The following is a 14,882-nucleotide window of genomic DNA, read 5'->3' as shown; positions in this document are numbered from 1 at the left end:
AGTAGGCTGTTCCATAGTCACTAGTTTAGGGTGAAGTGACATCTTGGGACGCCCCGCTCTACCAGGACCCCATAATTATAAAGCCTCAATTATTGTTCTTCTCATTATCTCATTCAGGGTCAATCATACCAAACTCCAGGGTTGTTAATCCGGATCTTTATATTAATGCCGTAATACCCCCTTCCTCTTTCAAGTATCTCAGGGTTGTTAATCCGGATCTTTATATTAATGCCGTAATACGCCCTTCCTCTTTCAAGTATCTCAGGGGTGTTAATCCCGATCTTTATATTAATGCCGTAATACGCCCTTCCTCTTTCAAGTATCTCAGGGTTGTTAATTCGGATCTTTATATAAAATGCCGTAATACGCCCCTCCTCTTTCAAGTCTCTTATCCTTATCTAAGGATCTTATCAGAAGAACAATATTCATAAGTGTAATTTCCCTAGGTATAACTTGGGTAGTTTCCGGGACTTTCTGGTAATCCACTGCCGTGATATTTTCTAGGGTAATCCACTGCCGTGATATTTTCTAGGGTAATCCACTTATCTTATCTTTTTGACCATTAATTAATTTATCTAGGTTTTCTTAATGGCCACCTCAGGATTTGTTAAACTTGGTAGTCCTGGAGGAGTGGAAAAGCAAGATACCATTTCACATCTTGAAGCATGTGGAAGAACGTGGAGAGGTTAATTTAGGGCGTGCGGCTGAGCTGGCTGATGAGTACGCCTTGCTGGTGGAGTCACTGTGCCATAGGGAACGTGGTACTTTCCAACATGTTAGGTCCTCCTCTGATGATAACCTTGGGGACGTGAGTGGTAGGTCGAAAGGTCCCACACCTACCCCCCCCCCCTGATGCAACCAAGTTTATTTGTTCTTACTGTAAAAAAACCAGGCCATACGATCCAGTCTTGTAAACACCCAAAGTGTCGAACTGCTAAAAAGTAGTTCCCTGGATCCCAAATCCAAACCAATAGCAACCACCAATGTGGAAAGGCCCCATCAGGATCTCTTCTCTTCATTCACCTGTAAGGGAAAAATTTCAATCATAGAGGGGTCTCGTTCTTTCCCTATTCGTATACTACGTGATACGGGCGCAGCACAATCTATCCTCCTGTTTAACGTCATTCCTGATATATCTACCGCATTTACTAACGAGAGTGTTCTAATTTCAGATCTCTCATCCCATTCTTCCTATCCCTTAGCTAAAGTGCACCTCCAATGTCCCTTGATTACTGGGGAAGTGCAAATAGCCATTAGGAAAGACCCAATGCCTGTGTGCGGCATTCATTTATTATTGGGTAATGACTTGGTAGGAGATCTAGTGGTTCCTAACATAAAGACAGTCGACTCTCCCTTACCTGTCAACTCCACCACTGACCTTAAAGAAACTATTCCTCATCTTTTCCCATCTTGTGCTGTCACCCGGTCACAGAGTGTGCGAAATGGGCCCTCTTCATCTAAAACCACCTCCAATATCTTCCTACCCACAGAAGATCTGTACAATAAGACCATTAGTAAGGATGAGCTCATTAAAGCCCAACAATCTGATCCATCTTTGTTCAACCAGGTGATCACCTCCTTCGCTCCCGCGCTACGGAGGTCTTTGGAGGGGGGGTGTGTTACGAACCCCTCCACCGATTGTCATGATCTACCTACCCAGCACTACGAACCACGCCATCTATTGTCTTGATCTACCTACCCAGCACCACGAGCAACACCATCTAGGGACGAGACACGAGTATGACTCGTCTTAGTTACCACTCCGGGGTTTCCCTTCTCCATATCCTGGTTGTTGCGTCACTTCCTCCAAGTCTTCTTTGTCAGCTCGAATTCGAGGAGAGAGCACTACACTCTGGGAAGTGACCACAGGATCATCTATCCTCTAAACCTACGGCACAGTGACTACCTACCGTCTTCTACAATACTCAGCCTTGCTCGTCAGCCATCTCAGCTCCTCACTTAAGTATTTGTAATCTTGTATTGCCTCTCCCACCTCCACCTTGCTTCACGATTGTTTTATGTTTTATTAATATGTATATACTGTTAATGTTTAGGTTAAGTTTGGTTAAGGGTAATTTATAAGCTGAATATTTTGTTAAGGGATTTATGGTACTTTATTATACACAACGAAAACTCGCATCCTTTGTCTACCCTTTTATAGTCCGATTGTCTTTGTTTTTTTTTTGTTACCTGTTGGGATCTGGGTAGACGTTTAACTATATTATAAATCCCCAACTCGTAACAGTCAACTACCCGTCTGTTTCACTGTCTATATTCACCCTGTGTCTATTGTAGGCATGTATGTATCTGTCTTATATATTGTCTTTGTCTTTGGTCAGGACACAGTTTGGTTGTGGTGGATGGGCCGGTCTGCATACTAATGGATGTCTCAGTATGTTCCCCTGGTTGTAGGGAAAAGTTATACAGGGATTATCAGGGTCGGACCACTGGAACCCCTTCTCATGGGTTTCTCCATTCTCTACACAGGAGGAGCATTGCCAATTCCAGCAGCACTATCCATCTGAAACGAGGGTGCATCTTGGTTGAGAAGGAGTTCCTGGTTTACACAATTTAGACACCTTGTCAATGCCATGTGACCGAGAATAAAGAGTGGTGCAAGGATCATTTGAGCTGTGCCAAGTTTGTCCTTCAAAGTGCATCACAACATTCTTCGGAGAGTAAAATTCTCTCGGCTCATTCATACGGTCTTCCTCACTAACACCCAACGTTTTACACTCATTATCACGTTGCAAGTCTACCAGACTAATCGGACAGTTAAGAGGCAAATAAGAAGTTGTGATCCTCGTTTAGGTCCACCATGAAGATAACTGCAAGATTAATCGCAAGACTAGACTCGGTCAGAGTCTCAGCAGTTTCACCCTCATCACTTGGCTCGGTCAGAGTCTCAGCAGTTTCATCTTCATCATTGGGCTCGGTCAGAGTCGACGTTGTTTCATCCTCCTCACACACCACATCCCCTGTCAAAGGTTCATTAGAGGAAGGGGAAACATGAGGATCATTGTGCTCAGAAGGGACTGCCACCTTCGCCATTGACTTAGTGACAGCACAGACAGAGATGGTCTCTGGTATCACTCTCTCAAGTTCCACAGTTAGTGGCTCATATACAGGGACAATAGACAAGATAGTCCAACTTTACTCTATCTCCAGCCAAGTCATTCCCAAGAAGGAGTTCTATATCAGGCACTGGCAGCTCATCTATCAGGCCAACACACGCTGTACAGGTCGCAATTAAGCTCGACCAAAAGCACAGAGAAACGAACACCCGCACCCCTCAACACAACATAGGCACCAGTTTGACAATCACCAGGGTTAGGATTTAGCAATAGAGTATGAGAAGCACCGGTGTCACGCAGCACCCTCGTGGTGGTTGTTATAGTCGTGGTGGTGGCTATAGTCGTGGTGGTGGTTATAGTCGTGGTGGTAGGTATAATCGATGTGGTGGTTATAATCGTTGTGGTGGTTATATTCGTGCTTGTGGTGGTAGTTATAGTCATGGTGGTAGTTATGGTCGTGGTGGTGGTTATAGTAGAGGTAGCAGTTATAGTCGTGGTGGTGGTTATAATCGTGGTGGTGGTTATGGTCGTAGTGGTGGTTATAGTCGTGGTGGTGGTTATAGTCGTGGTGGCGGTTATAGTCATTATAAACGCCTTGGTTAAGGACGTTTAGGTGACGGGCAAGTCGAAGGGAATGATTGAAACCCGCCTTTTGACGCATTCAATATTTATTGATGTGGTCAAAATCTGCAGAGGAGATGTTCATAATATTACATGGTGATCCATCTGATACATAATTAGTTAGTCTCACACAATTCTATATTAATTGCAATTTATTAAGCATACTGACATAACACAAAGTTCATAACTCTATTAATCTTAGCTTCGCTTCATTCTGCATTGTCTTATTACTCCAGGTTAGGCAGAAACGAGTAGGCGTAATTAGCCAACAATATTTCAGTACCGAGAGGTATGTCATCACTTCGGCTGTACTTACAAGTGCGGGTCAATGCAGATCAGTATGGTGTTCCAAGAGACAATAGTACTGAGTAAATTGTCCCAGCACAAATTCTTGGACAGGATTGTGAGTCGGTGTTCACCAGTGCGAGCAGAAGGCTGGTCTTCACAGCATCACTAGAGAGGGCGATCTGTCTCATGGCGGGGCGGGCAGCACCGCCACTAGTCGAAGACAGTCCACTTAACAGAACCAGGACTTGTCTGTAAACACTTCTACACATGGCGAGGTCACAGGTCGATAGATTTAATGGCATCACACGACAGCACTGTAACTGAAGCCAGCGGCGATAACACTCATGGTGGTGATTATAGTCGTGGTGGTGGTTATAGTCTTGGTGGTGGTTGTAATTTTGTATTAGGATGATAAGGTAATGCAAAGTGTGGGGAAAGTATGGCTCTAAGTTGAGGATGTACGCCATAAATAAAAAAAGTCGGTGTGGTGGTTATAGCTATGGTAGTGGTGGTAGTAGTCATGGTAGTGCAGGTGGTAGTCGTTATGGTGGAGGTGGTAGTCATGGTGGTGGAGGTGGTAGTTGTGGTAGTGGTGGTAGTGGTCGCGGTGATGGAGGTGGTATTTGTGGTAGTGTGGTGGTGGTCGTGGTGGTGGAGGTGGTAGCCGTGGTAGTAGTGACTGGTAGGCTAGGTGGATATACGCTTAGCAAAACTGGTGCACTGGATATTACAGTTAAAGCCTTTGTTAACTCTGTTTCCACTATTGAAGAAGGTGAGTCTTGTCCAGCCGTCAAAGGTGATGGTGCCATCAGGAGTGGCGTCCCCGCAGTACCTGTAAACAGAGAGACACCACTAATAATTCCCTCATCCCGTTTCTCATCTGCCTCTTTCATAGTTGTAACTAATAATAAAAGTAATAAAAACTAAGCAACGTGAATAATATTGATAATGCAGAGAAGATGCAAAGCTAAGATAAATCACACAATAGTAATGTTAATAGGATTAATAAAAGTAGTGATAGTTATAATAATTCTACTAGCAGTAACAATAATAATCATTTCAGTAATAATACATTGCATTTTAACCTATTATTGTTCTAATTTATTTGGACTTTAATTTCAACTATTTACCCTAAAATTAGTATTCTCTCAGGCTCCTGGCCTTTCAGTAGTAGCATAATTAACAATTTCTAAATAATTTGGAAGATCTTATTATTATTATTATTATTATTATTATTATTATTAGTAGTAGTAGTAGTAGTAGTAGTATTAGTAGTAGTAGATACTGTATAGCGCGACATCACTCTAAAATCGACTCTCCTTCCATTGCACAGCGGTGCTCCATTCACAGGACTGCCAACACAACCAACGAAGCCAAAGTGGATGTTAGTACTCGACGATTCTGGACAAGGAGACAGTGAAGCTTCTTTGATATCAGGTTATTCGATCCTTGGGTGCATATCACTATATTCTGTTTCTCGAGGCTGCACACAGTATGAACGAGAATGAAGAGACCAGTGCACTTGGCCTAGGTGCACTTATGTAAAGAATGGTCTGGTCTGTAAATGGATCTAAACCCTCAATGATGAAAGTATTCACTATCAACAATTAACAGTAAAGACAGCAAACAGTCAATTTTCGCTGTAAAACATCTATGTTATACATTGGATTGGAAATAGAGTAGTGGACGAGTGGAACAAGTTACCAAATATCATCATTAACTCGAATACGCTGGATAGCTTCAAACATGGGTGTAAATGGGACTGTCCATAATGGGCCAATAGGCCTGCTGCAGTTTCCTCCATTCTTATGTTCTTTGTAAATAAATTTGTTAAACTAAAAAAAGAGGTGTCGCCTATCATCCTCCTTCCTCAGGTCTGCTCTCCTGTATTTCTGGAGAACAAGATCTTTGGTCCCTAAACCATACAACAGTCACACACATGGACTATAAGCTAACAATCATGGAATGCCGAATAGATATGCAGCTTAACTAGTTCAGCTACGATAGATAATTTTGCATTAGGATAGTTTGGTAATAAAATGGTGAAGGTATGTCTAAAAGGAGAGGTTGGAGGCCCCCACAAAAGTAATAATAATCTAATATACTATAGGGCTAGGCGTGCGTGTATCTGCTCTGGACAGGCGAAACGGGACAATCGTTTTTCATCAAACTTCGTGGAAAAATCGCAAAAAATTCGTAGAGTGGAACAAACCTGGTCCCATGTCAATGGTTTCTTTAGGAAAGCATTAATTAACGATTTTATTTACGCTGGCAACAGATGTCCCTGTATGCTGTCTGCAGGCCGGACGATTGCAGTTATCGTACCGCTCCCTACTCCTCCCCCCACTTTTTCTCTTAGCCTACTTTTTTTTAAAAGTTGTTTGGATTAGCAAAGGAAGGAAGATGAGTAAATAGAAGAAAGAAGGGGAAACAGACAATAGTTAGAGATGACAGGTGGGGGGGAGCTGAGTTTCATCATGCGTGTGGATGCGCAGTTTCGACTTTACCAGAGCATTTTCGGACCTTACGAGGCTACAGTGTGTACTTATTCCTGTGGAAAAAGAGAAGAGATAAAAAGATAATAACAGGAATGCATGGAGAAGATGACTACAATGGACACAGGGTGAATATAGACAGTGAAACAGACAGGAGGTTGACAAAAATGGACAGTTTCATACATGCACAAATAGACAATATGGCAACTAACATGACAGACAGAGAGCTGACTCACTGGTTCACATTAGTAAAGACGGGCTTACATTCAAACACCACGCAGACGAACAGACAGTTGGGATGGCAATAGACAGGACGGATAGACTTGAGACAGATTAGAAGGCATTTATAAACAAACTAACACCAAATTGACCATAGCTGCGTCAGTGAGGGTAGGAGGTCTTACATCAAACCAGCATAAATAATAAGACGCATTGAAAACTAACACCCACGCGCGGAAAGAACATAGATGGTCGATCAGTCATGTGAGGTGGGCATAAAACTGACTAACGTAGATGATGACTATGACGACTTAACACATATGATGACTTAAGTAGATGGTGACTAATCTAACCAGAATCAAGGTCACTTCGCTTCATAATATAATATATCTCGGAATGATCATCGGTGATTCATAATATTTTTTGTTATCATTTTAACCTCACCTTATGGCGAATATTAATTAAACTAATTATTCTAACCTTTATTCTATTCCTTCTTATAGTATATTAGATACTGTAAGTCTTACGACCACGACCATGATTATAACAACCAGGAACATGATTATAACAACCAGGACCATGATTATAGCAACCACGACTATGATTATAACAACCACGACCATGATTATAACAACCACGACTATGATTATAACAAGCACGACCATGAATATAACAACCAGGACCATAATTATAACAACCACGACCATGATTATAACAACCACGACCGTCATTATAACAACCACGACCATGATTATAATAAAACGAATATGATTATAACAAGCACGACCATGATTATAACAACCACGACTATGATTATAACTACGACCATGATTATAACAACCTCGACTATGATTATAAACACCACGACCATGATTATAACAACCACGGCTATGATTATAACAATCACGACTATGATTATAACAACCGCGACTATGATTATAACAACCACGACCATGATTATAACAACCACGACCGTGATTATAACAACCACGACCATGATTATAATAACCACGAATATGATTATAACAAGCACGACCATATAAAATATTATAACAACACGACCATGATTATAACAACCACGACCATGATTATAACAACCACGACTATGATTATAACAACCGCGACTATGATTATAACAACCACGACTATGATTATAACAACCACGACTATGATTATAACAACCACGACTATGATTATAACAACCACGACCATGATTATAACAACCGACGACCATGATTATAACAACCACGACCATGATTATAACACGACTATGATTATAACAACCGACCATGATTATAACAACCACGACATGATTATAACAACCACGACCACATGAATAACAACCACGACCATGATTATAACAACCACGACCATGATTATAACCAACCACGACCATGATTATAACAACCACGAATATGATTTTAACAACCACGACCATGATTTTAACAACCACGACCATGATTATAACAACCACGACCATGATTATAGCAACCACGACCATGAAAATAACAACCACGACTATGATTATAAAATCCACGACCATGATTATAACACTCACGACCATGATTATATCAACCACGACTATGATTATAACAACCACGACTATGATCATAACCACGACTATGATTATAACAACCACGACCATGATTATAACAACCACTAACATGATTATAACAACCACGACCATGATTATAACACTCACGACCATGATTATATCAACCACGACTATGATTATAACAACCACTAACATGATTATAACAACGACGACCATGATTATAACACTAACGACCATGATTAGATCAACCACGACCATGATTATAACAACCACGACTATGATCATAACCACGACTATGATTATAACAACCACGACCATGATATAAACAAACACGACCATCTAGAAAACGATGTCGCTGTACGCTGTCAGCCGGACGATGGTTGAGCGCTAGCCAAGCACGAGCGTTCGAACTTTCATGCCTCTGTAAACTGTACCACCGGACTCGCCGCCGGGCAAGAAATGACCACAATCACTTGTAATAATAATAATAATAATAATAATAATAATAATAATAATAATAATAATAATAATAATAATAATAATAATAATAAATATAATTATTATTATTATTATTGTTATTAATATTGTTATTATTAGTATTATTATTATTACAAGCAATATTAACGATATTAATGACGATAATAACTATATTGATTATAATAACAAGAAGTACAGAACATAATAAAAAAGCAATTGATGAGAAAAAAGATGAATACATAATAAACAACTAAAACAAACAAATAGTCTCAGTAATTACAAAAGTAAACAAACTGAAAGTTCAATAACGACACCAACAATGGTTCACTGCTCATAACTCGGTCCAAAAAGCAGATCAAGGACACACCTCCTGTAGAACACAAACACACTCAGATATCAAATACTTACAACGTCCTGTTGCCTTTGTATGTTACTATTAAACGATCGTTGACACAATTCTCTGAAGGTTCCAGGGAGAAAGTTGGACAATCAAATTTCAGGTAAGTCGTGTTTCTAGGAGCACAGGAGATCTCCCATTGGCACCTGTGTGGGATTGAGAATATGTGTGAGCATGTTTTATGGCGGTGGTTTTGTGTGGCGACCTGGTGGGTGGAGAGAGAGAGAGAGAGAGAGAGAGAGAGAGAGAGAGAGAGAGAGAGAGAATTTTCTTGTCAAATTCCGATAGAAAATTCCATTAATACATGTTACATTTTTTTTAATCATAATGCTGTATAAGAGATAGTGAGTGAGAGAAGCTGGTCTTACCTCGTTCTAGTGGAAAAATAAAGAAGGTAGCGAGGAGATTTCACAATGGTGTTGCCGCCTGGGACCAAGGTGATCCTCTTCATGGGTCCACATCCGATGTTGAAAAAAGGGATAAAGAAGAAACGGTTCTGATGATATTCGTCTAAGTCCAGATCACTATCGACGCGAACGCCAATGCCGATGATTGTATTCGATGAAATATTCTTATCAACTGGCACGCCTCCACTCAATCCCATGACCATCATCAGCACCAACACTTTTGTAATCATCATACTGGACAGTCAGGCGGTAGTAATGTGACACCTGGTGAAGTAATAGTACTAGTTAATCTAATACAGTAGGTCCTGGGATATCCGCATTAACGAGGAACCAAAAGAACAGTATGCAAGCAAAGGTTGATGGACAAGGAGGAAGGGATTAAAAAGTTGAAGTAACAAAAATTTAAACAACATTTATAGTTTAGGAACATTCTAGATTTTAATAAAAAGGCAAAAAAACATATTTCTTTCAGTAATTTCAAGGTATTCAAATTCTTGTGCCATACTTCAACAGTTTCACGACCACTACTGCACAAATCTCTTCTCAGCAGTGACTGAACCCCTAGGCCCATTGATCAGACTTTAGAGTATTCTGAAATAGCAGCTTTAGTTAACAGACCACAATCATGTTTGTACACAATCCCTTGCTACCTCCCCCTGACAATCGAGGATGCCATTTAGTACAATTCCATTGTTACGTCACATCCAAGCAAACAATTCATTAAATTGTGCAAAGTGAAATAGGAACCAAAGAAATACTAAGTTAAAACAATTAACACTTTAATTAACACCTTAATTAACACATTAATCCTATAATACTGTTTTTTCTCCGTTTTCATAAGTATCTCCTAATAACTCATAATACTAGTGGGTAAACTAATGCCAAACCATAGTGAACATGGATGAAATAAGATAACAGCCACTTCCCTGACCTCACATTTCTGTGTTATAATACCCTGGATGATGACACTCGGGACCAAACGTAAACCAAATACAGTACATCTTAACAAATAGACTATTCATAAATCAAAACTTCTTCGTATTAGTACATAATATTATATGATTACTAAATATTAGAAGTCTTAGAGAACCAATAGAATTCATATGCAATGAAAAAATAAACTACAGTAATTATTACAAAGGATATACAGCTTTCATATTTGTTTGATAGAAAACCTCTCTTGCAACGGTGACTCATACAGAATGAATATACGTACAGCATACATCTTCATATTATATAAATTCATAGACTTATTTAATACTTCCATATACAGTATAATTACACACTTATATATATATATATATATATATATATATATATATATATATATATATATATATATATATATATATATATATATATATCTATATATATATATATATAATTGCTCAAGATTAAGATATCGTAATCTCCATTTCCTGAGGTAGCATGGTAGGTAGTAGGTAGTAGGCAGCTACCAAACAGGGAGGTACTACCGCCTGGGAAGATATTGGAAGCATAATGTGTTGTCTATGGTAGACTCTGCTGCCATATGCATCACAAAAATTATGACCAAGTCTCAGGTTGCTGATCTGACTTTCTGCTTCATTTACACACAATTGCGGGATCTCAATTGTTTCACTTACTATTGACAACACGACATACATATATTGTATCTTACTTTTGATCTTTTTTCATTTTTGTAATTCTTTATTATTATTATATATAAATATATATATATATATATATATATATATATATATATATATATATATATATATATATATATATATATATATATATATATATACTAGCAGAAACGCTGCGCTCCGGGTGGCTCATTCGCTAGGCCACGGTAGGACGCCACCCTCCGGGAGGCTCCACATTGTCTCACTGTTCAGTCCTCAAAACTTCTTCTTCCATCAATAGTTCATTAACGGTGTATGTAACTTCCACCATGTTTTTCACTACAACAGTACAGCAAAGTGTATTTTTTTAGCATTAAACTGTTATTATTTTATTGTCTAATCATCACTACATATAATACCACCCATCATCACTACATACTGTATAACATCATCCATCATCACTACATATAACACCATCCATCATCACTACATATAACATCATCCATCATCACTACATATAACACCATCCATCATCACTACATATAACATCATCCATCATCACTACATATAACACCATCCATCATCACTACATATAACACCATCCATCATTACTACATATAACACCATCCATCATCACTACAGATCGGTAAAGTAGTTTCCGAGATTCTCGTGCGGACACACACGGAAAGACGCCACCCTCCATGAAGCTCCACATTCTTTCACTGTAGTGCATTAGGATAGACCACATTTTTGGTTTTGCCATTAGCAGCAGGTATGTACAGATTTTTGCCAGTTCCCACTCTGGAGCATCCAACATAGAACTGTCCATGAAAGAAGCAAGGAAACACCAGGTTTAGGCCAACCATCTTTAGACTCTGTCCCTGGCTTTTGTAGATGGTCATGGCAAAGCTCATGGCAGAGGTTTGGTGGTTCAAGATTTCTTAAGAGCATTTATAGGAGTTCCAATCTTAAGAATGAGGTGGTGAGGAGGCATTCCAGTGGGCTCCAAAGAATTAAGGAATTCTGCTGGGTAGTGAACTGCTTGATCCTGGGCGATTACTGTATCAACAGACTTGAATGAGGTCTCACTGCCTGGAAGCTGTCTGAGTAGTCATGTTGATTTCAGCCACTGTTTCATTCTTTGGTGCCAGAATTGCGCGTTCACGCAGCCACTTGTGATCCTTGTAGTGGTGGATGTTTGGGTAAACCATGTTAGTGAGCTCAGTTGAGGACTTTACAACATTTCCACATCCATGAGGAATTATTATTTGTCCTTCTGAATCAACAGGGAAAGTTCCATTCCCAGTCTGTAGTGAAAGGTTTGCAAACCGTCCAGCATCCTGATCTCCTTGTAGACATACTCTCATGTTTGTGGGAAGGGTGAGTGTCTCAACACTTTTCCAAAGGTATGATGCCATGAGGCACGCATTCAGTTCATTAGCTGGAGTGCTTCGAGAAATGACAGGTAGGGTCTGGCGAAAGTCTCCACCAATGACCATCGTAATGCCACGGTAGGTCGCCACCCTCCGGGAGGCTCCACTTTGTCTCACTTTAGTGCATTAGGGTAGACCACATTTTTGGTATTGCCATTAGCAGCAAGTATGTAAAGATTTTTTTAGCATTAAACTGTTATTATTTTATTGTCTAATCATCACTACATATAACACCACCCATCATCACTACATATAACATCATCCGTCATCACTACATATAGCACCATCCATCATCCATACAGATCGGTAAAGTAGTTTCCGAGATTCTCGTGCGGCCACACAAACGCACAGACATACTTCTTTGTTATATATATATATATATATATCAACGGCAGTCTCAAACGGCAGTCAATCTCTGGCAGTCAATTTCCGGCAGTCAAGTGGGTTCTGACGGAACCCTGAAATGAACTCACTGTTAGCTCTTGTTAATTTTATCACTGCCCTATCTAAACCCTGTCTGAGATCGAATGAGACTTACTTGTTATGCTGCAATAGCGGAACACAGGTGACTAGGCCACGTGACTATTTCTGTGACGGACGCGCAGGGACGTCTTGTTTGTCGGAATGCTTCCCCGTGACTGAGAGAGAGCCCGCCTGTGTCCTCTCAAGTCGTCAGCTTAGGCCTACGTGACATATTTTCCGCCTAACTAATAACTCCTTGGGACACCCGTAACATTATTAAGACTGATAAACGATCTATAATAATTTTAAATTCAATAATAGTCCCTTAACTTCATGAATCGCATCATTATTAATTCGGCAAATTATATTTAATATCACTTAGGCCTAGTTGCACAACCTCTCGCTATGTGCAGGAAGCGCTCTCTTCCCTCCGACGACCTTGAAAGCTCAGTATCGCCAATGGCGCGGCATTAGAAATTACACTGAAATTTCTCAATATTACATATATATATATATATATATATATATATATATATATATATATATATATATATATATATATATATATATATATATATATATATATATATATATATATATATATATATATATATAATTCAGATATTTGCATTATTGCTGTTGAAATATTATAGTCATCCATCGAGGAAATGGCTGGTGAAACCTGTACCAAATTTATCTCCAACGTAAAGACAAGGTTTTAACTTTTGGTGCTAAGGAAAACATTATCATAGTACATGAGAGGTATAAGTACACTGTGGTAATCCAAAGTTGCTCTCCATCAGCAACACATTTATCGAAGCCCTGGTGTTAGCCGGGATAAAATACTCAATTCCTAAAATACTCAATATTCGAATTAAAAAGTTTCTAAATATTTAGGCTGAGATTGTTAGGCTGAGTAAATGTCTTTAGGAATTGACAACGGATGACTTTTATAATGCCTTCTCATGAAGTGGGAGAAAGAATAGCATATATTCATCATTTCGAGAAAGTTTCCTTGTCGTTGACATCATTGCTTTTATTTCATTCCGGTGATTGGTCAGTTAAAGACGCCAGCTGTGCCTCGGGGTTTGGGGGTTATGGGAGACGCTAAGCAAATTCACTGACCATGCATTGTACTTAACAAACAGGAAGTACTCAACTCATTGTCCCTCTTAGTCTTCATATACGCTTTTCAACAAAATGTTCTAATAATTAACTGTAACTCATCTGATGCACCAAACATCTGCAAAATTCCGTCATGGACACAACAGTTTTACACAAACTTCGAATACAACGATCATGCCTTCACTTACCTTCAGAGATATAACTGGGAAATGGACTTTCAGTTGTTCAAATGGTTCAGATCAACGCAATGGACAGACGACCGCCTCTGTGGTATACCCTCGACTGCAGGTGCTATATAACTGAAGTGTCGTGTTGGAAGCAAGTGAATCACACCTGTAGGTATGAGTAATGGTGGGGGCGAGTGAGCGGTGATTCTCGGAAGTGGTGCATGTTTTTTAAATTGTAAACACTAACTCTGTATCTCATTATATTAATTTATATCTCAGTCTATATCCACACCTATACACAAATATATATATGTATTGATAAAATCACACGTGGAAAAGGGAAACTACGGAGCACCTTAGCTTTCGTCTTTATTAAAAGAAAATAAGAACATAAGAATGGAGGAAACTGCAGCAGGCCTAGTGGCCCATACTGCGCAGTCCCATTTACACCCAACCCCTATTACTCATATAAGCATCCAACCTATGTTTGAAGATATCCAGCGTATTCGAGTTAATGATGATATTTGGTAACTTGTTCCAGTCATCCACTACTCT

The 14,882-nt window shown here is 39.4% G+C and overlaps 1 protein-coding gene across 1 annotated transcript; it reads right to left on the bottom strand.

Moving 5' to 3' along the window:
- Positions 1-4,616: 4,616 nt before the first annotated feature.
- LOC121879279 lies at positions 4,617-14,464 on the bottom strand. Its single transcript, XM_042385872.1, has 4 exons — positions 14,349-14,464; positions 9,495-9,797; positions 9,138-9,272; positions 4,617-4,815 (listed from the first exon to the last, which is right to left on the bottom strand). The coding sequence occupies exons 2-4, from the start codon at positions 9,764-9,766 to the stop codon at positions 4,671-4,673; spliced, it is 552 nt and encodes a 183-aa protein (XP_042241806.1). The 5' UTR covers positions 9,767-9,797; positions 14,349-14,464; the 3' UTR covers positions 4,617-4,670.
- Between the last annotated feature and the right edge of the window lie 418 nt (positions 14,465-14,882).

Source organism: Homarus americanus, unplaced genomic scaffold, assembly GCF_018991925.1.
Source record: "Homarus americanus isolate GMGI-L3 unplaced genomic scaffold, GMGI_Hamer_2.0 scaffold16894, whole genome shotgun sequence".
In the NCBI taxonomy this organism is placed as follows: Eukaryota; Metazoa; Arthropoda; class Malacostraca; order Decapoda; family Nephropidae; genus Homarus; species Homarus americanus.
This window is presented reverse-complemented; position numbering and strand designations above follow the sequence as displayed.

What these genes read in the sequence shown, in the direction of transcription:
- LOC121879279 (XM_042385872.1), bottom strand. Translation starts at nt 9,766, where the DNA reads ATGATGATTACAAAAGTGTTGGTGCTGATGATGGTCATGGGATTGAGT. An exon ending in TATTTTTCCACTAGAACGAG is followed by an intron (nt 9,273 to 9,494) that starts GTAAGACCAGCT and finishes AATCCCACACAG; the next exon opens with GTGCCAATGGGAGATCTCCT. An exon ending in TACAAAGGCAACAGGACGTT is followed by an intron (nt 4,816 to 9,137) that starts GTAAGTATTTGA and finishes CTCTGTTTACAG; the next exon opens with GTACTGCGGGGACGCCACTC.